The sequence below is a fragment of the Mya arenaria genome, chromosome 4 (genome assembly GCF_026914265.1).
Source record: "Mya arenaria isolate MELC-2E11 chromosome 4, ASM2691426v1".
Taxonomy (NCBI): domain Eukaryota; kingdom Metazoa; phylum Mollusca; class Bivalvia; order Myida; family Myidae; genus Mya; species Mya arenaria.
In genome coordinates, this window is record NC_069125.1 from 71,047,929 (window position 1) to 71,075,645 (window position 27,717).

Below are 27,717 nucleotides of genomic sequence, written 5' to 3' on the forward strand. Positions count from 1 at the left end.
CATGCCTTGACAAGTGGTGGTACACATGCCATGACAGCTGGCTGTTCACATGCCTTGACAAGTGGTGGTACACATGCCATGACAGCTGGCTGTTCACATGCCTTGACAAGTGGTGGTACACATGCCATGAAAGTTGGCGGTTCACATGCCTTGACAACTGGTGACTAACATGCCCTGACAAGTAGTGGTACACATGCCATGACAGTTGGTGGTTCACATGCCATGACAGTTTGTGGTTCACATGCCTTGACAACTGGTTACTTACATGCCATGACAAGTGGTGGTTCACATGCCATGACAGTTTGTGGTTCACATGCCTTGACAATTGGTGACTAACATACCCTGACAAGTGGTGGTACACATGCCATGACAGTTGGTGGTTCACATGTCATGACAGTTTGTGGTTCACATGCCTTGACAACTGGTGACTTACATGCCCTGACAAGTGGTGGTTCACATGCCATGACAGCTGGCTGTTCACATGCCTTGACAAGTGGTGGTACACATGCCATGACAGCTGGCTGTTCACATGCCTTGACAAGTGGTGGTACACATGCCATGACAGCTAGCTGTTTACATGCCTTGACAAGTGGTGGTACACATGCCATGACAGTTGGCGGTTCACAAGCCTTGACAACTGGTGACTAACATGCCCTGACAAGTGGTGGTACACATGCCATGACAGTTGGTGGTTCACATGCCATGACAGTTTGTGGTTCACATGCCTTGACAACTGGTGACTTACATGCCATGACAAGTGGTGGTTCACATGCCATGACAGTTTGTGGTTCACATGCCTTGACAATTGGTGACTAACATACCCTGACAAGTGGTGGTACACATGCCATGACAGATGGCTGTTCACATGCCTTGACAATTGGTGACTAACATGCCTTGACAACTGGTGACTAACATGCCCTGACAACTGGTGACTTACATGCCCTGACAAGTGGTGGTTCACATGCCATGACAGCTGGCTGTTCACATGCCTTGACAATTGGTGACTAACATGCCCTGACAAGTGGTGGTTTACATGCCAAAACAGTTGACGGTTCACATGCCTTGACAACTGGTGGCTAACATGCCATGACAGTTGGCGGTTCACATGCCTTGACAACTGGTGACTTACATGCCCTGACAAGTGGTGGTTCACATGCTATGACAGTTGGCTGTTCACATGCCTTGACAATTGGTGACTTACATGCCCTGACAAGTGGTGGTTCATATGCCATGACAGTTGGCTGTTCACATGTCTTGACAATTGGTGACTTACATGCCCTGACAAGTGGTGGTTCATATGTCATGACAGTTGGTGGTTTACATGCCATGACAGCTGGCTGTTCACATGCCTTGACAATTGGTGACTTACATGCCCTGACAAGTGGTGGTTCATATGCCATGACAGTTGGTGGTTCACATGCCATGACAGTTGGCGGTTTACATGCCTTGACAATTGGTGACTTTCATGCCCTGACAAGTGGTGGTTCACATGCCATGACAGTTGGCTGTTCACACGCCTTGACAATTGGTGACTAAAATGCCCTGACAACTGGTGACTAACATGCCATGACAGTTGGCTGTTCACACGCCTTGACAATTGGTGACTAAAATGCCCTGACAACTGGTGACTAACATGCCATGACAGTTGGCCGTTCACATGCCTTGACAACTGGTGACTTACATGCCCTGACAAGTGGCGGTTCACATGCCATGACAAGTGGTGGTTCACATGCCACAACAAGTAGTGGTTCACATGCCCTGACAAGTGGTGGTTCACATGCCATGACAAGTGGTGGTTCACATGCCCTGACAAGTGGTGGTTCACATGCCACAACAAGTAGTGGTTCACATGCCCTGACAAGTGGTGGTTCACATGCCTTGACAACTAGTGGTTTACATGCCATGACAACTGGTGGTTCACATGCCTTGACAAAAAGTGGTGGTTCACATGCCATGACAAGTGGTGGTTCACATGCCATGACAACTAGTGGTTCACATGCCCTGACAAGTGGTGGTTCACATGCCATGATAAGTAGTGGTTCACATGCCATGACAAGTGGTGGTTCACATGCCATGTCAAGTGGTGGTTCACATGCCCTAACAAGTGGTGGTTCACATGCCATGACAACTAGTGGTTCACATGCCATGACAACTAGTGGTTCACATGCCATGACAACTGGTGGTTCACATGTCATGACAACTGGTGGTTCACATGCCATGACAAGTAGTGGTTCACATGCCATGACAAGTGGTGGTTCACATGCCATGACAAGTAGTGGTTCAAATGCCATGACAAGTGGCGGTTCACATGCCATGACAAGTGGTGGTTCACATGCCATGACAAGTGGTGGTTCACATGCCATGCCAACTGGTGGTTCACATGCCACTACAACTAGTGGTTCACATGCCATGACAACTGGTGGTTCACATGCCATGACAAGTGGTGGTTCACATGCCACAACAAGTGGTGGTTCACATGCCATGACAAGTGGTGGTTCACATGCCATGACAACTAGTGGTTCACATGCCATGACAACTGGTGGTTCACATGCCATGACAAGTGGTGGTTCACATGCCCTGACAAGTGGTTGTTCACATGCCACAACAAGTGGTGGTTCACATGCCCGAACAAGTAGTGGTTCACATGCCATGACAAGTGGTGGTTCACATGCCCTGACAACTGGTGCTTCACATGCCACAACAAGTAGTGGTTCACATGCCATGACAAGTAGTGGTTCACATGCCATGACAAGTGGTGGTTCACATGCCCTGACAAGTGGTGGTTCATATGCCACAACAAGTAGTGGTTCACATGCCATGACAAGTGAATGTTTCCATGACAAGTGATTGTTTCCATGCCATGACAGCTGACAGTTCACATATATTGATAGCTGATGGTTTACATATCATGAAAGGCGTCAGTTCACATGCCACTACAGCTGGCTGTTCACATATCTTGACAGCTGATGAAGTGGTTTAACTGTCCTTACAGTTGGTGATTTGTATGTTATAACAGTAAGTGGTTCATATATTCTTATAGGGGGTAGTTCACATGTTATGAAAGTAAGTGGTTCACATATTCTGACAGCTGGTAGTTCACATGTTCTGACAGATGGTGGTTTACATGTCCTGACAGATGGTGTTTCACATGTCCTGACAGCTGGTGGTGCACATATAGCAGTTTACTGCCATGACAGGTTCACAGGTCATGGCAGTTGTTGGTTCACTTGCCATAATAGTTAGTGGTTCACATGCCATGACAGTTGGTGGTTCACATATTCTGACAGCTGGTGGATCACATACAATGACAGTTGGTGCTCGTATTAGGACAGTTTGTAGTTCACATATCCAGACAGCTGGTGATGCTAATAATATGACAGTTTGTAGTTCACATATCCAGACAGTTGGTGGGGCTCATATTAGGACAATTTGTAGTTCACATATCCAGACAGTTGGTGAGGCTCTATTGAGGACAGTTTGTGGTTCACATATCCAGACAGTTGGTGAGGCTAATATTAGGACAGTTTGTAGTTCACATATCCAGACAGCTGGTGAGGCACATATTAGGACAGTTTGTAGTTCACATATCTTGACAGCTGGTGAGGCACATATTAGGACAGTTTGTAGTTCACATATCTTGACAGCTGGTGAGGCACATATTAGGACAGTTTGTAGTTCACATATCCAGACAGTTGGTGAGGCTAATATAAGGACAGTTTGTAGTTCAAATATCTTGACAGTTGGTGAGGCTAATATAAGGACAGTTTGTAGTTCAAATATCCAGACAGTTGGTGGGGCTCATATTAGGACAGTTTGTAGTTCACATATCTTGACAGTTGGTGGGGCTCATATAAGGACAGTTTGTAGTTCACATATCTTGACAGTTGGTGAGGCACATATAAGGACAGTTTGTAGTTCACATATCTTGACAGTTGGTGGGGCTCATATAAGGACAGTTTGTAGTTCACATATCTTGACAGTTGGTGGGGCTCATATTAGGACAGTTTGTAGTTCACATATCCAGACAGTTGGTGGGGCTCATATTAGGACAGTTTGTAGTTCACATATCTTGACAGTTGGTGGGGCTCATATAAGGACAATTTGTAGTTCACATATCTTGACAGCTGGTGAGGCACATATTAGGACAGTTTGTAGTTCACATATCCAGACAGTTGGTGAGGCTAATATAAGGACAGTTTGTAGTTCAAATATCTTGACAGTTGGTGAGGCTAATATAAGGACAGTTTGTAGTTCAAATATCCAGACAGTTGGTGGGGCTCATATTAGGACAGTTTGTAGTTCACATATCTTGACAGTTGGTGGGGCTCATATAAGGACAGTTTGTAGTTCACATATCCAGACAGGTGGTGGGGCTCATATTAGGACAGTTTGTAGTTCACATATCCAGACAGTTGGTGGGGCTCATATTAGGACAGTTTGTAGTTCACATATCCAGACAGTTGGTGGGGCACATATTAGGACAGTTTGTAGTTCAAATATCTTGACAGTTGGTGGGGCTCATATTAGGACAGTTTGTAGTTCACATATCTTGACAGCTGGTGAGGCACATATTAGGACAGTTTGTAGTTCACATATCCAGACAGTTGGTGAGGCTAATATAAGGACAGTTTGTAGTTCAAATATCTTGACAGTTGGTGAGGCACATATTAGGACAGTTTGTAGTTCACATATCTTGACAGTTGGTGGGGCTCATATTAGGACAGTTTGTAGTTCACATATCCAGACAGTTGGTGGGGCTCATATAAGGACAGTTTGTAGTTCACATATCCAGACAGTTGGTGAGGCTAATATTAGGACAGTTTGTAGTTCAAATATCCAGACAGTTGATGGGGCTCATATTAGGACAGTTTGTAGTTCAAATATCCAGACAGTTGGTGGGGCTCATATAAGGACAGTTTGTAGTTCACATATCCAGACAGTTGGTGGGGCTCATATTAGGACAGTTTGTAGTTCACATATCCAGACAGTTGGTGGGGCACATATTAGGACAGTTTGTAGTTCACATATCTTGACAGTTGGTGGGGCTCATATTAGGACAGTTTGTAGTTCACATATCCAGACAGTTGGTGAGGCACATATTAGGACAGTTTGTAGTTCACATATCTTGACAGTTGGTGGGGCTCATATAAGGACAGTTTGTAGTTCACATATCCAGACAGTTGGTGGGGCTCATATTAGGACAGTTTGTAGTTCACATATCCAGACAGTTGGTAGGGCACATATTAGGACAGTTTGTAGTTCACATATCTTGACAGTTGGTGGGGCTCATATTAGGACAGTTTGTAGTTCACATATCTTGACAGCTGGTGAGGCACATATTAGGATAGTTTGTAGTTCACATATCCAGACAGTTGGTGAGGCTAATATAAGGATAGTTTGTAGTTCAAATATCTTGACAGTTGGTGAGGCACATATTAGGACAGTTTGTAGTTCACATATCTTGACAGTTGGTGGGGCTCATATAAGGACAGTTTGTAGTTCACATATCCAGACAGTTGGTGGGGCTCATATTAGGACAGTTTGTAGTTCACATATCCAGACAGTTGGTGGGGCTCATATTAGGACAGTTTGTAGTTCACATATCCAGACAGTTGGTAGGGCACATATTAGGACAGTTTGTAGTTCACATATCTTGCCAGTTGGTGGGGCTCATATTAGGACAGTTTGTAGTTCTCATATCCAGACAGTTGGTGAGGCTAATATAAGGACAGTTTGTAGTTTAAATATCTTGACATCTGGTGAGGCACATATTAGGACAGATTGTAGTTCAAATATCAAGACAGTTGGTGAGGCACGTATTAGGACAGTTTGTAGTTCACATATCTTGACAGTTGGTGAGGCACGTATTAGGACAGTTTGTAGTTCACATATCTTGACAGCTGGTTAGGCACATATTAGGACAGTTTGTAAATCAAATATCCAGACAGTTGGTGGGGCTCATAAAAGGACAGTTTGTAAATCAAATATCCAGACAGTTGATGGGGCTCATATTAGGACAGTTTTTAGTTCACTTATCCAGACAGTTGGTGAGGCTAATTTAAGGACAGTTTGTAGTTCAAATATCCAGACAGTTGGTGGGGCTAATATAAGGACAGTTTGTAGTTCAAATATCCAGACAGTTCGTGGGGCTCATATTAGGACAGTTTGTAGTTCAAATATCCAGACAGTTGGTGAGGCTAATATGAGGACAGTTTGTAGTTCAAATATCCATACAGTTGGTGAGGCTAATATATGGGCAGTTTGTAGTTCAAATATCCAGACAGTTGGTGGGGCTCATATTAGGACAGTTTGTAGTTCAAATATCCAGACAGGTGGTGGGGCTCATATTAGGACAGTTTGTAGTTCACATATCCAGACAGTTGGTGGGTCTCATATTAGGACAGTTTGTAGTTCAAATATCCAGACAGTTGATGGGGCTCATATAAGGACAGTTTGTAGTTCACATATCCAGACAGTTGGTGAGGCTAATATTAGGACAGTTTGTAGTTCAAATATCCAGACAGTTGGTGGGGCTCATATTAGGACAGTTTGTAGTTCAAATATCCAGACAGTTGGTGAGGCTAATATAAGGACAGTTTGTAGTTCAAATATCCAGACAGTTGGTGGGGCTCATATGAGGACAGTTTGTAGTTCAAATATCCAGACAGTTGGTGAGGCTAATATAAGGACAGTTTGTAGTTCAAATATCCAGACATTTGGTGGGGCTCATATTAGGACAGTTTGTAGTTCACATATCCAGACAGTTGGTGGGGCTCATATTAGGACAGTTTGTAGTTCAAATATCCAGACAGTTGGTGAGGCTTATATAAGGACAGTTTGTAGTTCACATATCCAGACAGTTGGTGGGGCTAATATAAGGACAGTTTGTATACAAATATTCAGACAGTTGGTGGGGCTCATATTAGAACAGTTTGTAGTTCACATATCCAGACAGTTGGTGGGGCTCATATTAGGACAGTTTGTATACAAATATTCAGACAGTTGGTGGGGCTCATATTAGGACAGTTTGTAGTTCACATATCCAGACAGTTGGTGAGGCTAATATAAGGACAGTTTGTAGTTGAAATATCCAGACAGTTGGTGGGGCTCATATTAAGACAGTTTGTAGTTCACATATCCAGACAGGTGGTGAGGCTAATATAAGGACAGTTTGTAGTTGAAATATCCGGACAGTTGGTGGGGCTCATATTAGGACAGTTTGTAGTTCACATATCCAGACAGGTGGTGAGGCTCATATTAGGACATTTTGTAGTTCACATATCCAGACAGGTGGTGAGGCTAATATAAGGACAGTTTGTAGTTGAAATATCCGGACAGTTGGTGGGGCTCATATTAGGACAGTTTGTAGTTCACATATCCAGACAGGTGGTGAGGCTCATAGTAGCACAATTTGTATTGTTCACATATCTTGACAGTTGGTGGTTTACATGTCAGAACTGCTGGTTGTTCAAAATTTAATGCTTTAGTAGCTGGTGGTTCACATCTTATGATAGTTGGTTGTGTTTATGTCTTTATAGCTTTTTGCTCATATGACCTGACAGTTGGTTGTTCATATGACATAACAGTCAAGACAGTTGGTTATATTCACATGCCATGACAGTCAAACACAGTTTGTGGTTCTCATACCTTGATATGACATATTGCAGTTCATGTACTGTAGCAGTTTGAGCTTCACCAACCCAGGCAGCTGGTGGTTCATGATGTAAATGGTTCCTTTCATTCATACTTAAGATATTGCTTTAATGACAGCACATACTACTAACATGATTATGTCATAGTTAGTGAGAAGATGAGTTGAACAAGCTTTTTAAGTAATATTTGCTTCAAGGTTAAAATTTAGCTGACCTACAATATTAATTATGTTTGTTTTTCTTTTTCCCTGATGGAACTTGTATGTGGATTCATGTAGCTTTTCCCTCAGTAGGTTCCATAATTTAGACGATATTACAGTCAGAACCTTGCGGTAACAATGCAACATAATTGTCATTTACTCTCACTATTTGAAGTTCTAGAGATCTAGAGAAAAATGTTGTATGTTGTCATACAGGTGATTCAGTCTACTGATTTACCTGTGAGTTGATTATGGCTTAGAGCAGGGTGACACAGCTTGTTTCTGGCACAGCCTTTGGCAATTCTATGGTGTGGAAATAAACATTCCTTAATTTAATTAATGAAAGTTTGTACACATTTTCCATGCAGTGTTTATACTTGTATTACAGTTGAGAATTCTTCCTTCCTAAAATTTACTCAGAAGCGCCAAAAACCCACAATTCCAATGACAGGCACGCAGCGCAACGTAACAAAAAGATGTCCACCTTACAGACTGATCTAGTAACTGTGTATCTTTCAAAGCAAATTCACAAAATAAAACATTAAAAGGTTTGAATATTAAACTAAAATGATACTGCCATGAGTTTGTCAGAAACTTGAAAACTCTCAATTTTGACAACCTATTAATTTTGATGAATTCCTGCCCTGTTAATTTAAGAAATATAACATTTGTGGCCTCGTTTCTTCTCAAAACCTTGTAATGTATGTTGCAACCATCCATGGTGATAATGTTAGGTATAGCTGTGCTGTGTTATTGAGCATCAAGCAAGTGTTCTGGATCAGGCTCCATAGGACACTTTAACAGTTTTCACATTAACAGCTAAACATAGGTTTGAGAGGCCTGGGAAAGTCATCAGGGACACCCACTTGTGGTGCCTCTACCTGGCAGTCTCCGGACCTGCCGCTGATCCCATCCCAGATATTGTCAACCTCTCAGCCTTCTTATAAGTAACTGCTCTAACAGATCATGTATTTTCTGCTTACCTAAAAGTGTTGTTATATGTTGCACTGCTGTATTAGTTCGGTTGTACTTTGCTGTTACAGAGTATGTGAACTTGGAAACACATTAAAGACAGTGAATTTCTAGCTTAAAGGTGCTAAATTATATACAATGCCCATCACAATCATGTATGTGATTTTAAAAGTACAAATATAATAACAATGTTTCTTGAAATCTTGATGCCCTTGTTTTAATTAAAGCAACTATGGAAGCATTAAGTGGACATCAAAATGTCCTATTTTATTTTATCAATTTTGTTTTATTTACAATTTGTATGTTGAAAAACTATGCAAAATGCAGGTGTATGTGTGCAATTTTTTTATTTATACACTGAGGACAATATTCTTTGGCATAATTGTGTTTTTAGACGAAAAGTTTAATTAAAAGAATTGGATAGTTCCTAAATGTTTCCATACAATTAAAAGGAAATGAAAAAATATTCAACTCATTATCTATGGCATGGTTTCTGGAAAAGCTTTTTTGAAAGCATTTAAAAGTATTTTTGTTTGACACAATGCAATACCTGAAAACTCACTCAAACCAACTACTTATGAACATGAAAACACCATGTTTTTTTACTATAAAATATGTAAAAAGACATATTTTCTCACATTGCTGTATGCTAGTGGAACAAACATGTGAACAACAGTCTTTGGAGTTTGCAGTTTATGTATATGTAATCATTCTTAAGAACAATGCCATAAATATTCGGTTTGAATGCACTTTCGATGACTTGCACTTTTCCTATTAATTTCTCTGTCTTTGTATAGCTTCATAATGGCTGAAAATTATACTATGAATTTGTTCTTTATTTTGTCAGTGTCATGTTTCATATCTTAATGTTACCTATTTATGTTTTGTACTTGCAGATAGAGTTGTTAACGCCAAAGCAGAATGGTGCTGTTGAGGATGACCAGGAGAAGAAGAACCCCTCGACAATCCGCGGCATGTGGAAGAAGGCATTCAAAACACTGAAGAGCTCCCCGTCAGTAGAAAAACTGGTATGTTTTTCACAGTGGAATTCTCATCATTTTGTAATGCATGATTGTGTAGAGAGCTTGGAATTTTGTCTTTAGTTTTGATCTGTTAGTTTAAGCTTGTTAACAGGCAGCATTATAGAATGGCCTTGGTATTGTGTTGCTGTGGATGTTGGTGTCAAGTAAAAAATGATGACCGTTACTTGCTGACAGTTGTACAGTTTCAATTAAAACTTGATTCAAAAGTATGCATTGACATTGCTCATATACGGTCGAACTCCGTTGGCCCAAACTCACAGGGACTTCCAAAAATACCTTGAGGCTCGGAAAATACAAGCCAAACAGGAATGATAACCTTCATAAGAAAGAAACCGGACCTTTAAATCTAGTTTGAGCCTAAGAGGAAATCGAGCCAAGCCAGTTGGAGCCGATGGGGCTCGACTGTCTGTGTGGAAAAAATAAATTATTTGCGGTAGATTCTAACTGTTTTTAGATGTCATTGAGTTCTGAAATAGATGTCCACCCAGTGATTGTTGATTTTTTGTAAAAAGTGTTCATTTCATAAAATATTGGAATTGTTTTCAAATTTTTCAAATTATGCTTATCTTTCTAAATTAAGATGCTGTTTGTCAATAGTGACTATATGATGTGGGAAATCAATATGTACATTCACTCAGGCATACTTACCTTGTAGGTAGACTCGGTAGAAAAGTGTTTTGCTATGTGAAGCTGAGCAATTTCATGAGAATTTTTTATTTAATTACTTTTTTATGCGATTAAATGTTTAGTAAACGAAAGAATGTAGCTGATTGTTTCAAACAAAAGAACTGCATTAGTGCAAGATTTAGTGTTTCCCAGCAAAGAAATGAAGTGGTAAGAAATTGGTCCTATTAGTAAACTGCATGGTCTTTCAAATTACCATATTAATTACATATATTGGACTACTGTCAGTTGCATGTCTAATATGACATTTGTGTCTTTTCCAGACTTTCTGGCTTCTTAAAATTGGCAGATTATTTTCTGTTATGAGTTACAAAACAATATTGGACATGTGACTTTCAGAGTGAAGTTGTTAGCAGTGTGTGTGCACGCTGTTTCTTGGATCTTTGTGTTTTATGTTTTAATATATGTGAAATTATTATGTAAGGCAATTAAACTTCATAAATTATTATAATTGAGACAAAATGGATAGTTTTAACAAAAGTGTCTGCTCGGTACATGTTAGCCAAGAAGATGATGCAGAAAATTATCTGGCATGTTCGTCAAGTTTTGATGAGGAAAATGATGATAATGGGATGCTCTACTTACACCCTGCCAGGCGGGATTTCAGGACCAATAGTTGGTCGGACGGGCATGTATTAGACAAGAAAATGTTGTCACCTATTGTTGAACGCAGAACTAGAACTCACTCCGACAGCAGTTTGGAAGCACTTCAGCCAAAGTCAAACCTTAAATATATGGACACTGGTCATCAGCTAAAATCAAATCTTCAAGATATGTCAGAAATGGGAAGCAGTCATTGTGATGATCTTGAAAAGGCATCTAAACCTTCTGGAATGTCAACCTCCAATATTGAGAGAATGATGCGGGATCTTTTCATTAAAAAGACCCCAGATGAAAATGTTTTTCATGGAATTGATCCTATGGAGTTGGAAAAGAAAATATTGTCAGTATGTACTAACCAGAGGCTTTCCAAGCTTCATATAAGGTCCCAGTCAGACAGTGGAGAAAACGGAAGATTTGGAAGCATCAAAAATGTTTTCTATCCACTAGTCTCCAAGCTAAAACCTACCTCCAGTGGGTCCAAGCTTCAAAAATACTGCCGTTCGTCAGGACAGATCGACAGAACTAGAACATTCAGTGATGAGTTAAGTAATGTAAAGATGGTTATAGATGATGTTTCAGATGAAGAAGATGAATGGAATGATGTTTGTTATGCTCCAAGAGTTGATAAACAGATAAAGGAAAGGAGAAAACTAGACTTTAGGAGAAACAGTTCTCCAGAGGCCTTGCCTTTGTTTGATCATTTCAAAAGTCTCATTGGAAAAGGCCAGAATCAGATCATAAGTGGTAGTGATAAGCTTGAAAGAAAGAAAACTACTAGGTTATCCAACTCATCCAGTAAAGATAAGGGTTTATCATCCCCATGGGGTTCCAAGAAAGGCAGCAGGAAAAGCAGCATGGCTTCACCATTTGGGTCAGAGAAAGGCACACCAAAGTTAAGCCCCAAGTTAAGCAGGGAGAATAGTCTCCAGTCACCAAGCTCCAAAAAGTCTTTTTTTTACTTGGAATCTCCTTTTGGGTCACGTAAAAGTACTCCAAAACTACGGAGAAAAAGCAGTGTTAGTTCAACAGGTGTACTGAGAAAAGACGTTTTAGACCTGAAAAGAGCTGAAAGTTTGAATTCGTTTTATTCTAGGATAGGTTTGTCTAAGTCTGAATATGATAGTAACAACAGTTCACCTCTGTGTAAAACCAGACAGGCAATGCCAAAGGTAACAAGCATGCCTTTGTTGATTTATTCAAGGAAAGGTACAAAATTAGAACAGGAAAGTGATACCCTAAAACTGAAGAGATCAAGCACACCAAAACTGAAGAGGAGGCGATGTCGGTCAATGGAGGATAGGCGGAATGATAAAAAATCAGCGGCAAGCGGAGAACGAAATTCGTCAAGAAGTAAAAGCACAGTCAGAACAAATAGAAATGCATCAGCATCAGTAGAAAGAAGACAAAGAGTTCCGAATAACCGAAGACAAAGGATTTTATCTGATGATTATGAGAGAGAGCCCAGAAAAAAGACGGCTTTTGTCCGAAGTGTAAGTGAGTCTGCTGTGATAGGACCTGGCAGTGCACATCATTTACATGGCAACAAGCAACACCCACAGCGGAGGAGAAGCAGGAAGGACCTCTTTGAGGTCAGTACTGAGGAGCAGACAAAAAAGGTGGAACGATGGCTCAACCAAATCTCAATCTTTGTAGGTATTCCTGTCAGTTCTCCCGATAATGGTGTTAATGTTTTGTTTGTAGTTGATGTGTGATGTGCTAAGGTTAATTGTCATTAGAATGTAAGTCATGCCGAGGGTTAAGTATTATTGCCTAATAAGAATCTGAAGAGTGTATATCACAATATTTTACTTGTATGTCTTGATTAATAAAACAATATATTTTTGATTGCCAAGTCTTGTGTATAGTGATAAATTGACGTTCATATAGGGGTTATGAATTCATTGTTTATTTCAGTATTGCCCTCTAATTGGATTAGCGCGATATAATTAAGCCATTTGTTTACAACTTTATAATTATTGGCTACTGTTTCATTTATACAAGCATATGTTGTTGATGACCTTTCTTCAACAATTAATACTCAGCTGCAGAATATTTCACTTACTGTGAATCATTTATATTTGTTGGCATGAAATTTCGTGGTTTGCCGAAAAATTACTCGTGGGTACTTGAATTCGTGGTTTTTCAATTTTGAAAAAAAAAATAAAAGCTGCGATCATTCTAGATCGTCTGCATTATCTCCACGCGCTGGTCCGTGATTTCCGTCTTCTACGTCACTCGGTTTATGACACTCACTAAAGTGCAGTACGACATGTCTATTTGTGCATATACCCATGTCAATTATTGATTTAATTGGAAATTAAGGTCATAAAAGAAGATGTACACTGATCATAAATACAGATAGGTGAAGCCATTGAATGCCAACTAAGAATTTTGCAAACTGTGAAAACACCGAGAAGGTCAATAATTTTGAGTAAACAATCCCTAAAGATTGCTGATGTCTTCAATTTCAGTCACTTTTGAATATCATCTCATTTCAATATTTATTAACGTGTTTTTGTTTAATAAATATATTGAACACGTTGTTTTGTGCATTGTCACATTAGGTGCTCAGTAACCTCCAATGTCATTGATTAATTATTTCATTAAAGAAAAAAATCGAGAACCGACACTCATCACTCACATCTTGTAAACTTGGAGATTTTCATGGACAGCACATGTTTAGGCACATGCTTCAGTCATTTGGTTCATAAAAACACATTAAAATGATTTGGTTAATTATTTGTTAAAGGCTGATATAATATATTAACAAAACAATGATGGTCAGATATGCAGTGAGACGGATATTTACGCTGTATACTGTATACATGTACATAACATGGCAATTGAAAAAGCCAATAAAGGGTTTATATTTCGTGGGATCTTGAATTCGTGGATCACCTAACCCACGAAAACCACAAACATTAATGCCCCACGAACATTAATGATTTCACAGTATTCTAAATTGTGATGAACATTACTGTTTAAAATGTTTATATAAAGATTGATGTAATTTTTTCATGTGTTCATGCTGTATGAACGCAGGGGGGCACGGTAGCAACACACTAAAAAATATTATCAATTTTTCAATATTTGAAATAAAAAAATGTATATTCTATGGTAATTAAGTTATCATCACCTTTATGCTTTCTTTTTTAATGACCTGAAAAATAAAAACATTAGTAAATGCATTCATTTGTCCTTGTTTTCTTTGCAATTTTGTAATGTTTTGACTCTAATTAAAGATGTAAGCATGACCATAATCATTAAAATGTTCCACTGTTTTACTAAAATATACAGTATATGTAGTATTATTCTATACTTAATTTATACGTCGAATCATAGACGCTTTTTTGAACCATGTGACCGTACAATATATTTCCGTATTTGGACTCAATTGCGTACAAAAATCCCATATTTTTTCCATATTGTACAAATTATACATCCCATGTTAAACCTTTGATAAAGACTGAAACCCGTGAAAAGGTTCTGAATGAAAATCCGAATCAACAGGCGCTGTTGATAAAGCGTTACGAAAAAGCTTCTGTTATTATCAGATCAATATTGTCGTTTGTAAACACGGATATTTTTATTAGCATTATTATTATTATCATTATTATTATTATTATTATTATTATTATTATAATTAATATGTTTATTATTATTATTATTATTTGGAATCGAACACAGCTGGGAAATCCATATTGGACGAGCCGCTTTCCAAGCTGTGTACACATACAAATAAATATCCGTATTGTACAGAACAATGTAAAAATAACCATACATAAGGTCTATAACACCAATTAAGAAATATTTCACACCACTGAGGTTCATAATTATGGCATTATAAGGAATGGCTAGCCCTTATAATACCATATGACCAGGTGTGTTATATTTCTTATATCAAACATTTTATATAACCATTCAATATTCTTAAAGCACTTTGATATGTTTAATTGATGGGGGATTGGGGGGAGGGGGGGGGGCTAACTTACACTAGCTGGTAATTTTACACTGGTGGGTCATCTTGCACTAGGGGACCATCTTAAACTAGGGGGGACATCTTACACTAGCAGGTAATCTTACACTGGTGGGTCATCTAACACCAGGGGACCATCTTAAACTAGGGCGCCCATCTTACACTAGCAGGTAATCTTACACTGGTGGGTCATCTTACACTAGGGAACCATCTTAAACTAAGGGGCCATCTTAAACTTGGGGGCCATCTTACACTCGGGGGAGCCATCTTACTCAAGGGGTGCGATCATACACTTGCAGGTCATCTTACACTAGGGGGGAAGGATCATACTTTTGCAGGCAATCTTACACTAGCGGGCCATATTACACAAGCAGGTCAGCTTACACTAGGGGGTTGATCTTACACGAGGGGGTCATCTTACACTAGGGGGACCATCTTACGCTAGCAGGCAATCTTACATTTCGGGGGCCATCTTACACCAGAAGGGCCATCTTACACTTGTGGTCCATACAACACTAGCAGGTTATTTTACACAAGGGGTCATCTTACACTAGCAAGTCATCTTATACTAGGAAACCATCTTACACTATTACAATAGCAGGTCATTTTACACCTGCGGGTCTATTTACACAAGCAGGTCATCTTACACTAACAGGTCATATTACACTAGCAGGTCATCTTACACAAGGGGGTCAACTTACACTAGTGGATCATATTGCACTATAACAGTTCATATTACACTAGCGGGTAATCTTTCACTAGCACGTCATATCACACAAGGAGGTCCTCTTCCACTAGCGGTTCATATTGCACAAGCAGGTCATATTGCACCAGTAGGTCATATTACACTAGGGGGTCATCTTACACTCATTGGTCTATTACACTAGCAGGTCATCTTTCACTAGCGGGTCATATTGTACTAGCAGGTCATCTTACACTAAGGGGTCATATTACACTAGCAGGTCTTCTTACACTAGCGTGTCATATTGCACTAGCAGGTCATAATACATAAGCAGGTCATCTGACACTAGGGGGTCATCTTACACTAGCGGGTCATATTGCACTAGCGAGTCATATTACACATGCAGGTCATCTTACACTTAGGGCCCATCTTACACTAGGGGCTATCTTACACTAGCAGGCCATCTTACACTAGGGTATCATCTCACACAAGTAAGCCATGTTACACTAGAGGACCACCTTACACTCAAGTGGGCCATCCTTTACTTGGGGGCCTTCTTACACTAGGTGGATATCTAATAAAGACTTTTAAAGTGAATATATCTGAGTTATGTTATAATATTGGTTTATAAACGTAAAATTTGAGATGGACACATTATGCATTAGTAATATACACAATAATAAGGATATATCCTTTTCCTGCTTACTTGTAACATGCTGATATATTAACATCATATGAATAAATACTGTTTAATCCAAAAGGAGAAACTGAACCAGAAAAGAATCAAGCCAAATTATGGAAATCGACCATCAATCACCATCGTGGATTATGATAATCCTCCTCGAGAGAATGCTAAGAAAATCTGGAAACGAGTCTTCAATGTTGTCTCTGCAATCAATGGACTGAACAAATTGGTTCTTGAATTTATTTAAACCCCTATAAATATAGCCGTCTTGTAACAATTATAATAAGTGTTGGTGATGCCACAGTTGGGAAATTCACGTCATGATGTAAACTGTTCACATCATTCTTCTGTCTTCTAAGTGCAAAAAAAGACTTCAATACATATACAGACACTTTTGACATTATCCTTCACGTCATTTCTTGATTATCGTAATTTATAACTCACATTGTCACTTTGTATAAATATGTTCTTCATGTTCACTACTACAAAAATCATATTGAATTGAGAACATACATAGTCTACTGGTATTAGTATGGTGTAATGCTCAAAAGACTTCAATAGAATACTTACTTTGACATAGTTATTAGAAATAAATCATACAAAAGGTTACAATTTAATAGCCAGGCATTCTATTTTGGTAAAAGAAAAAATAAACAAAATTCTTCGAAAAAGATGCATCTATATTGTGCAAAATCATGTTTCAGTCTATTTTATCCTCTGAATACCTGTACCAAAACTGTTGTCTGTTTCTCTATTGCAGTCAAAGAAGAGCAGTTTCAGCAAGAAGAAGCAGAACTCGAAGGAGGCGGACGATGAGGTGGAGCAGGTCAATGGTGAGTGCAGAGTGGTCTGGAAATGGGATAACTATTTTAGAATTCAAGGAGTGCATGTTAGACTGTGCTTACTATTGGACTAGCTACAATCAGGCAGGCGCATCTAGTATCTTATCTTAATTTTGAATGGAAATTTATGATATATTTACTGGTTTGAAGTTTAAAGTTTAACTTTTCTCAGGCTCCATTTTGTTGAGCCCTTTGTGGTGCGCCATAGTTGTCACAATGCCAGCTGTGTGTATTTGCGTCCATGGGTGCGTTAGTCCATATTACTAAACCTTGTCCGTGCTGTATCATGACCATGCATGATGGGATTTTCAAACTTGCTGTGAAGGTTCACCATGATGAGGCTGCCTGTTGCTCACATGACCCAGGTCTTTACCCTTAAACGTTAAGGTCACATTTACAGGTCAAAAGTTGAAATGAGTACTCTTGATAGGGCTGTACCTTGTCTAGGCCCCCTCTTAACCAAGCTTTCTAAGAAACTTGACATGATTGCTTATGAAGATGAAGTGGCTTGTCGCATACAAGTCCCAGGTTTGTACCGTGAAAGGTCAAGGTTATACTAATAGGGGCTGTACTCCGTATGATGAAATAGCGGAAAAAAGAAGAAAATTGTCGAAAACTGTCATAAACTTGGTATCGATGTGTACAATGTATTGAAACTTACTAACTGAAGTACCACATTGTTTACCTTTAATTTATTTTTCGCATTTTTTTTATATTATTTTTCCATTAAAAAAGATTACTAGGTATGACTACCTAGTAGAATTCACTCCTTATGTTTGATTGGCTAGTCGATGTTATCATGATATTACCAAGTTAGGTATATAGCTGAAATATTCCAACGTTAAGGGTAAGCCTTCGTATCACAGTGGATATAACACTGGACTTCAATTTTGGCGACCCCGGTGGGAACCCAGTCTCCGACTCTATTTTTTTTTTACATTTTGGTATTATTATTTTTTTGATTTTGCCATTTTTTGTTACAATTATGATATCAAAGAGTAAAACATTTTATTAAATAATTGTCCTGAGATTCATTACAGAAAAAAATAATTTTTAGTGCCAATCTGGTGTACAGTCCCTTTAGAGGTTAAATGTCATAATGAGTACTGTTGATAGGACAGGTCTGGACTGAACCTTGTCCGGGCTGTATCTTTAGCATGCATTTTAGTACTTTCAAAGGACATGCAATGGAAGTGCACCATAGTAAGCTGTATTGTCACAGGAACCACATATTGATCAACTCCATGTAATTCTGTATTGCAATAACATGAAAGTGTCTGTGTCAAAAGCTTTTTCAACAGGCTTGCCATGTGGTCATTTTGGCTCCTAGTTTAGGTTTCCAATAAAATTAGGCCCATTATGTGGAATCATGTTTCATTTGCAAACTTATAACTTTATTTTGGTTGATTGTCTATGCAGGCCCAGTGGACCCTGTGTACAGCTTGTTAAAGTGTGCGGCAGACCTGCCTCGCTCAGGCGGGAAATCTCCATGCCTAGTGCACCCTCACTGCAGTGGTCAACACACCCCTGGATACTCACGCTACCCAAGCGGAGGGGACAGTTCTGGAAACACATCAAAAACCTCCAGCCCTTCATCGTCAGGTAAGTCGATCTAGAAAGGGAATCAATGTTTTTAACTTCAAATAATTGAAAACGTTTTGTAATTTAAGCCTTGACAAAGGCACCTTTTAATGAATATAAAATGATATATTTTGTTGTAGTACTGTATTAGTATTGTAAAATGTACTTGAGTCTTCTGTAAATTGTATTATTGTATGACAACAGTAACTGTATATTTATTGTCCAATTATAACATATAGTGTATAATTGCAATTTTTCGGACATGTATATGGCTTTATCTCGCTCTTTTATCTCTAAAGTTTTCTTGCTTGTAGAATCTTTTATGAATAAAATATTGTAACACATTTTTATGATCCTAATATGGTTTTTTGATACACAATATTGTCTGTGCTCCTTTTTCTTACAAATTTAAAATTGTATTGCTTCAAAAGTGTTGTCATTGTTCATTGTGTATCGCGTTTGTGATTGTTACCCTGCTCTTTGTGTAGAATAGTGTTTTCAAATTTCACAAGTGTTTTGCACTTTTTGTCTTACACTATTCTTTCCCTCACATAAGCATTTAGGATTACACAATTTCAGATGTGCTCCATATAGTCCTTCACTCTAAAATATCATAAAAGAAGCAGATTTCATAACAATATCAAAGACTTTCGACAATTGATTGAATCATAAACTGTTTCAGCATTTTATCTTGGAAGAAATTTGGTTTGCACCTGTCCATTGCGTGGCTCAGTCAATGACCAAAGCCCCAGCCATTTCTCCTTTGAGCTTGCCGAGCAGGCCCCCGTGACCAATGAACAGCACACCACAGCATGCTGCAATGCTTCTGGGCCTCACAGTCATCATATCAATATAAATCTAGACAAAATATACAGTCGCATTCAGAGAACCTCGCCTCTAAGTTCCCCGGTGCAGCAGGATGATGAGGCCCCATCGTTCAAGGGAAACATGCGCAGTGAGAGTGTGCTTTCATCATAAACACTCGCTTACTCGCTGCCTGGCGCACAATCTGTTGCTGACTAAACTGTTAATCTATTTATTTGTTTGACAGATAAAAGGTTGTACATAGTTGTTATACTTTGTCTGTGGTGGACTTTCTCCCAAACAAAAAATTTGAACTGTGATAAAATGATATTTAGTTGTGTCCTCAGTTATTATTCCTTTTGATTGTTGAGTTTGATAATGGAATATTTAAACAATATAAGATGTCACAAAATTTTGGATCAAAATTTTGTTGCAGTGCTTTCAAATGAGTTAATTTACCACCGGAGATACATGTTTCTGCGGTAACAGCATGGTGTTCCCACTTTTCCTCCATCATTGGATTGTTCCCAGACCCATCTCAAAATTTCTATTTCTCATGCTATTTTTTATCTCTGGAACCCAGAACACATTTCCATGATCCCTCCAACAATCTTTATTTCTTTTGTTTATCATAAAATTGCTTTCTTACTATTTTAATGGAATTTTGAAAAATAAATTGCAAGGAATTCTGTCTTATTTCTGTTCTGATTTTTGACCATGAGTGTGCTTGGTTTATATGCTCCACAGTTTCCTTCCTTCAACTAACATCATCTACTAACGTGATTGTACTTGTTGGATATTTGCCGCCAGTCACCCGCCACTCTCTGATTGTAGATCCCCCTGGCAGATCGGAGCCCCCCATCTCCCCATCAAATCCTGGACACGACTTCAAGAGAGTCTACAAACTCACAAGCCCTCCGACAAAGAAGGCTTTTGCACCATTTGACACTGTGCCGCCTCTATAGGCGAACATTTTCAAAACATTTTACCTTTGTTGCAGTAACCCTTCGTTATTCTGCTTGATGTTCAGAGAGTCTCTGTTATAAGTTTTTCATTGTTCATGTATGCCCTCCTGGTTTTAGAAAATAGTGCTCATTATAGTATAACTTCTTGTTGCGATGAAAAATATATACAACATGACTTCCCTGCATACAGGTTGGACTTTCATGAAAACACAGTGGTTGCCTTTAATGATTTCTAGTTGCTGTTCCTTGATATGCATGTTAAGCATGTACATTTTAAACTCCTTTGTTTTGGTACAGTGATATGCTTTGTTTTCTGATATTGACCACACTTTTGGAGCTGATATATCCATGTACCATAAGAAGTTGAAAAACATTTAATGTGACAATAAAAGATGCGGCCTTACTTTAGTTTTTTACCATTTTAAGATTGTAAGTGTGCAAGCGAGTTTTTTTTAATTCCCATGTAACAGCTCAGGATGAGTGAAGAGTGGTCTAACCTCTGACTGTCATGAGCAACCATCTTTGCTTTCTAGGCCAGCAGCCACCAGCTAAACCAGAGAAAGACACCAAGAAGGGGAAAACCAAGGCTGTCAAATAACACCATGTCTTGATTTGTGTTCACATATTTATGCATCTAAGTGTGAGTTCATTTCCGGTGGTGAATTACTGCAGTAAGTCAGTCTCAATTACAACATTGATCCCATAACAGTGTACCTGCAAGGAAGCTGGCCCGTATGTTGCCTTAAACAGCGACATTGATGCATGATGTTGAAGGTCGTGAATGGTGTACATGTAGTGGAACAGAGACTGTGTTTATAGAGTAATGGACCTTCACACTGTTTTGGACACTTAGAAACAAACTTGTTTTTTACTTTCTGGTAGTGTTTGATATGTTTTATAAGACTATAAACTCTGTACATTTAGTATTGAATTCAAACATGTTCTTTCTTACTAAAGTAAGAAAATTAATAACCGTAAGTGTTACAGATATAGATTTGGTTATTTTGTACCTCTTCACAGAAATAGTGCACATCGAAATCATTTTCACATTTATATTGATATAGCTCAAGTCTGTTTCTTAGATATTGCATTATATTTGTAATGTTATCATCATTGCGACATCTACCAACTGCTCCAACCCATTCCCTGGTTAACCCCCACATATTCCATGTTGTGAAGAATGGTACACTGTACCTCGCAGAATAAATGAGAAGTTTACATCATTATTGGTCTCATGTTTTATGCCCATGACCATTTCTATCCATCTGTGTAGATGCTTAATGCTCGTTTCTTACCCTGTGATTATTTTTATAGACATTAGTATCTTATCCTTAAAAGATTGTTAATATAGAAGTGACTGTAATATTTACACCAGTGAAAGGACAGCTTTGCTCTCATGCATGTGAAGATTCAGACCAATGAAAGGGAAGTAAGATATCACAAGTATCATTTTAATCTGAACACAGTGGGGGAGGGGGGGGGTCTGAACATTAAAATTTGCTAGCAACTTTAAGATGAAATTAAAGAGATTATATTCCTGTTTTGTGAATATTTTCAATTGAATAATATAATCTATATTAAAACAGAATTGGACCCCAAACACAATATCTTGGTATGAAAAAGATGGTTTATTCTTACAAAATATTATTTTATCTGTTCTGTCTATTTTTTAAACATTCTTGTTCATTTCTAGACAAAATTTGAGTTCCCCAATTTTAGCAAAAATGATCAGAAAGGCCCCAGTCCCATTACAAAAAAAAACAGTGGTGCAAGTTTGTATTTAATTGTTATTTACTCAGAAGCAGCATTGACAACATAACATTTGCCAGAAAGTGTTTTGTTAAGATGTAATTGAAGAGAATATGCTTGTGTTTCATGAATAGTTTCAATTGAAATTACAAGTTATAAATAATTTCTATAACACAGCAATCTGTCTTCTGTAAGTCTGAACTAGTATTTTATACAGGTGATTGCTTGTTAATGCTCTATTGGCAGATAGTAATTTTAGCATGATATTTGTGAGATATTTTTCTTGTTAATGCTCTTATGGCCACATTTTGTACACACACTATGAGTTACAAGCAGTTGATTTTGATGAAATGCTGTCAACAACATTAAATTAAGCAATGCCATACTCCATAATGTTCAGCAAAGTTTGTTAAATATGGAACTGGCAACAAAAATGGCCAACATTTTGTAAACAATATAGAGGCCACATTTTCTACCCAATCTTTCTAACTTTGTCAGAATGTTTGTCTTCATGTACTCTATGCCAAGCTTGAGTTATAGTCATGTCCAATCAAAAAGTAGGTCACAAACAAATGTGAAAACACAAGAAATGGTGCATCATTGCCCTCTTGTTTTGCCAATGTTCTCTAATTTGTTTTGTACCTCCTTAAGAAAATCTTATGTTTATTTAACAGTGTTATGGAATTATGTGTAAGTTCTGTTAAACGAAGTAAAGTAATTTTGTGAGCGATGACTTCATTTTTCGACTTTAAATAGGAGATTGAGTTTATTTAAGTGTTGAGTTCATGTAGGTGTATATTCCTTGTGATGTTGAATACCACTGTCCATGTTCTTGAGCCATACTCTTCACTCAAAGCTAATGGCCTTATAATGCTTGTGATTTTTTTTCTTCAAAATAATGTCCCAAATGAATTGCATTGTTTATATCATGTTTTTACAGACTTGCTGAGCTTTCATTTGTTGCTATCATTATCATTCACATTCAGTCTCATAGTATTATTTTGTTAAACATGTTGTTGTTGTTGTTGTTTTATTTCTTTACATATTAATTGATGTTTAAGTGTGTTGTCCTTTATTGACACATGTATCTATGATGAATAAAATGGAATTTCAGCAAACGGCTTTTCTCCTTTATACACTGTATTTTTGCCATCAAAGATACAGTTGCTGTTTATTCATCTATTGGTGATCTTACATGATATATATATGAAAATTACTCTAACTTTTCTTCTATATTTCGAGATCTATTTCAACTAGAAAGATTGAATGTTCTGTTGACAAATTGCATGTTTGTATGGTTATAGCTGGCTTCCGTCTCCATAGCTCGAGTATTTCACTCTCTGCATTGGTAAAGCCAATGTTATTAACACCTGTTTCAAATGTAATCATAATTGTAGTAGCAGTAAGATGATATCATTTGATAGTCAAAGCATGTGAGCATGTGTGTATGTTTGTTAGATATATCTTCCTAACAGCCTTTAGATATGGGTAGATTTGTTTCCTGAACACATTTTGCACCCTTTCACAAAAAGGCTTGATTTCGCAGAGAAAGTGGAAAACATGTTGCAAAACTATTTGTTTGTGTTTTAAAAACTTTTGTTTTTTTATGCATTATTGAAAATAAAATAAATGCTTTTGTTCTTTATTTGATAACATTGTATTATCTGCGACTAAGGCCAAGCAATTCATGTATACACACACTGCAGTCTTTTCTGCTTATACAATAGCTGCAAGTTTCCCTTACGTTTCTTTTTCTTTTCTTTTTTGTTTATTTGCGTATTAGTTGATTATTTTGCACTTTTTTAACAGTTTCACATAGCCCCAAAACTCGACGAAAGAAGCTGAACGCTCGCATGAAAAGTTTTTCCTTGGACACCCCGGATCCCCCAAAACAGCTCTTGGCAATTGACGAAACAACCAAGAAAAAGAGCAGCTCTTTCACTAACACATGTTTTGGAGGTAACAAAGGTTTTGTTTGTGTAAATGTATCTCACATCATGATCTCCATGCACAAAAGTCCTAATAACCCCAAAGCCCTCAACCTCATACGAAAGGCTGTTCCAAGACCAGTTTACCAGTCTTGTACAGTGGTACAATTATGCCTGTACTTCCTAACCATGCATGGAACTCAGTTATATTCCCAAAGCCAAGCATAATGATAGTTATTGCAAGTTTTAGAGGGGTAGTTGTTATGTTGTTGTGGCATGGTTAAGAAGGAAAATATGTGTTCATTGGTGATTGTACAGTGGTAAGTGAATGTACAGTGGTAAGTGTACAGTGGTAAGATAATGTACAATGTGAGCGTACAGTGGTAAGAGAATGTACAATGTGAGTGTACAGTGGTAAATGAATGCACAGCGGTAGGTGTACAGTGACAGTGATAATTGAGTGTTAGAAATGTTGTACAGATATTGCATGACCACTAATATTAACTAGAAGTCCTTAGAGTTGAAAATGTGCTCCAACAGCCATACCAAGGTAAGCTCACTTTGAAAAATATGTAAAAAATTAAAATTCTAATAACTGAAATAACCCATAACTTAAAAAAAATTGAATGCACATTTTTTAGTACACATTTTGTTCACATTATCACAACACAGTTTATTCTAAAAACACCGTACAGATATGAAATACTGCTTGTAGTGAAATGTAGCTTGTAGGTTAGCACTGAAAACCACTAAATGAACTCAATACTTTCATATAATGCCCTTAACATTATGTTGTTTGTCCTTTCTTGTAGGCAAGGAGAGCCCCGAAGACCGTTTGTCATACTCTGCATCAACCCTTCGGAAAAAGTTTGCCCTGGCCAAGGCAAGCTCTCTCGAGATGGAGGAGAAGAAGACCCGCAGCTTCTCCCCATCACCCAAATGTTCACCGGTATGGCTATTACAATTGGTGTCAATTCTATTTGGTTGATAAATTTTACATTGCCCAGTGTTGATATTTTTGATTACCTAGTGAAGCATGTTGTTCAAATTGTTCATTTTGATATGTTTTCATTACCTTGTAAGACCGCTTCATTACCAGTTAAATCTCTTGTTGATAATTTTCTGTTGCAAAGTATTAAAATGTCTCTCACCAATGTACAAAGCTGACATGTTGGCAAAGCTGGCGTCTTACCTATGGAAATCTGATGTACTGGTTTAAAGGGTGAAGAGTCAAATTATATCAATCACAATTGCACTCTATTTTAAATGGGAAAGGTATGTGTTGTCTGAGAAAAATTATGCAATTTTGTTGGAGATTATGTACACATTAAGTTGGGCGCTACATCTTTGTAAAAATGTTTGTTTTACTTCCAGAAATCTCAACGAAAAGATATTAAGAATTTGTATGTAGCATTATACAACTTTAAAGCCAAGGAGAAGGATGATATTGATCTGAGGTACTTATTATTTGTTATTTTATCTTAAGTGTATTCATCCCATGGTGTGCATTCATTTTTTTATAAGCCAAGTTCAAAAGCAATAATTGTCAATGATTGACAGTTGGCAGATTTCACGTTTTGGTGACCAAAAAGTTCCCGGCGAATATTGATTTTTAAAATTTATTGCAGATTTGTGATTTCAACATAATCTTTTACAGCAATTTCTTATCTATCATATTTTAGAACATTTGCAATGATTTATTCATGCATTTTTATAAAAAAAAGAATTTTGTATCGCCATACCATTTGTGCTAGTGTTACAATATTGCCGGTAAAAACTTGTTATGCCCCCTTTTGAAAAAAGTGGGGTATATTGTTTTGCACATGTCGGTCGGTCGGTCGGTCGGTCGGTCGGTCGGTCGGTCTGTCTGTCTGTCGGTCGGTCGGTCGGAATACCAAATGGTTTCCGATCAATAACTTGAGAACGCTTTGACCGAGGGACCTCATACTTGGTATGTGTATTGGTCATCACCAGCAGATGAACCCTATTGATTTTGAGGTCAGTGGGTCAAAGGTCAAGGTCAGTGTGACCTTTACATGAAAAACGGTTTCCGATCAATAACTTGAGAACGCTTTGACCCAGGAACCTCATACTTGGTAGGTGTATTGGTCATGACCAGCAGATGAACCCTATTGATTTTGAGGTCAGTGGGTCAAAGGTCAAGGTCAGTGTGACCTTAACATGAAAAACGGTTTCCGATCAATAACTTGAGAACGCTTTGACCCAGGGACCTCATACTAGGTAGGCTTATTGGTCATGACCAGCAGATGAACCCTATTGATTTTGAGGTCAGTGGGTCAAAGGTCAAGGTCAGTGTGACCTTTACATGAAAAACGGTTTCCGATCAATAACTTGAGAACGCTTTGACCCAGGAACCTCATACTTGGTAGGTGTATTGGTCATGACCAGCAGATGAACCCTATTGATTTTGAGGTCAAAGGTCAAGGTCAGTGTGACCTTAACATGAAAAACGGTTTCCGATCAATAACTTGAGAACGCTTTGACCCAGGGACCTCATACTAGGTAGGCTTATTGGTCATGACCAGCAGATGAACCCTATTGATTTTGAGGTCAGTGGGTCAAAGGTCAAGGTCAGTGTGACTGTAAGCTGAAAAAAGGTTTTCTGATTGTCCATATTTTATTTTCTTATATAGTAGACAGTAGAAATTTATATGTCACTAAATGCATGAGTTGAAGTATCAGTTTTCAGTGAACATCTAGTTTAATTATGCCCCCCTTCGAAGCAGAGGGGTTATATAATTGCTTTGCACATGTCGGTCGGTCTGTTGGAAGACCAAAGCTTGTCCGAGTGATAACTCAACAATTCCCGGACCTATGGTCATCAAACTTGACATGAAGATTAGGTATGACCAGTAGATGACCTGCCTCATATGCATCCAATGACAAATCAGCTGTCATTTCAGTCCATGCATATTTCATTCAATTGTCCAAATATTTCTGGCAACTTGGCGCTCAGGGGGCATAATGTTTGACAAACATCTCTTGTTTTTAATATTTTGATCCAAAGAAGTATTTTGTCTTGCACTAAATGGTTCATTTATCTATAAAACAGATTGTACTGACAAAAAATAAAAATTGTTTCGTTTTTCTCAAATAAATTTATTGAAACAAACCCTAATTGGACAACAAGACAGAAAATGTTTTCTGCAAACATAGGTTTTCTTTTTATATCAGATCAGATAAGCTATAAACATAAATGTTTTGTTGTGGTAATATAAATGTCTCTAGTATGGTGCAATTATCATTACCTTTGATATTAAACATATATATTATAAATTGCTAATTGCGAGTATGTGCTAGTGTTACCACAAAACAGAATGAGTAACATTA

General features: G+C 38.1%; 1 protein-coding gene across 3 annotated transcripts in view; it reads left to right on the forward strand.

Moving 5' to 3' along the window:
• The window catches only part of LOC128231321 (uncharacterized), a 144,387-nt gene that overhangs the window by 113,038 nt on the left and 3,632 nt on the right, over positions 1-27,717 (forward strand). For 2 of the 3 annotated variants that reach the window (XM_052943980.1, XM_052943979.1), the window contains exons 11-14: positions 9,721-9,852; positions 17,258-17,330; positions 18,759-18,941; positions 19,603-23,556. In XM_052943980.1, the coding sequence (XP_052799940.1) occupies positions 9,721-9,852; positions 17,258-17,330; positions 18,759-18,941; positions 19,603-19,898 (684 nt within the window). In that variant the 3' untranslated portion in view covers positions 19,899-23,556. Of the gene's footprint in view, positions 1-9,720; positions 9,853-17,257; positions 17,331-18,758; positions 18,942-19,602; positions 23,557-24,247; positions 24,398-25,178; positions 25,316-25,740; positions 25,824-27,717 lie in introns of those variants that run through there. The other variant, XM_052943981.1, reaches the window with a different exon arrangement.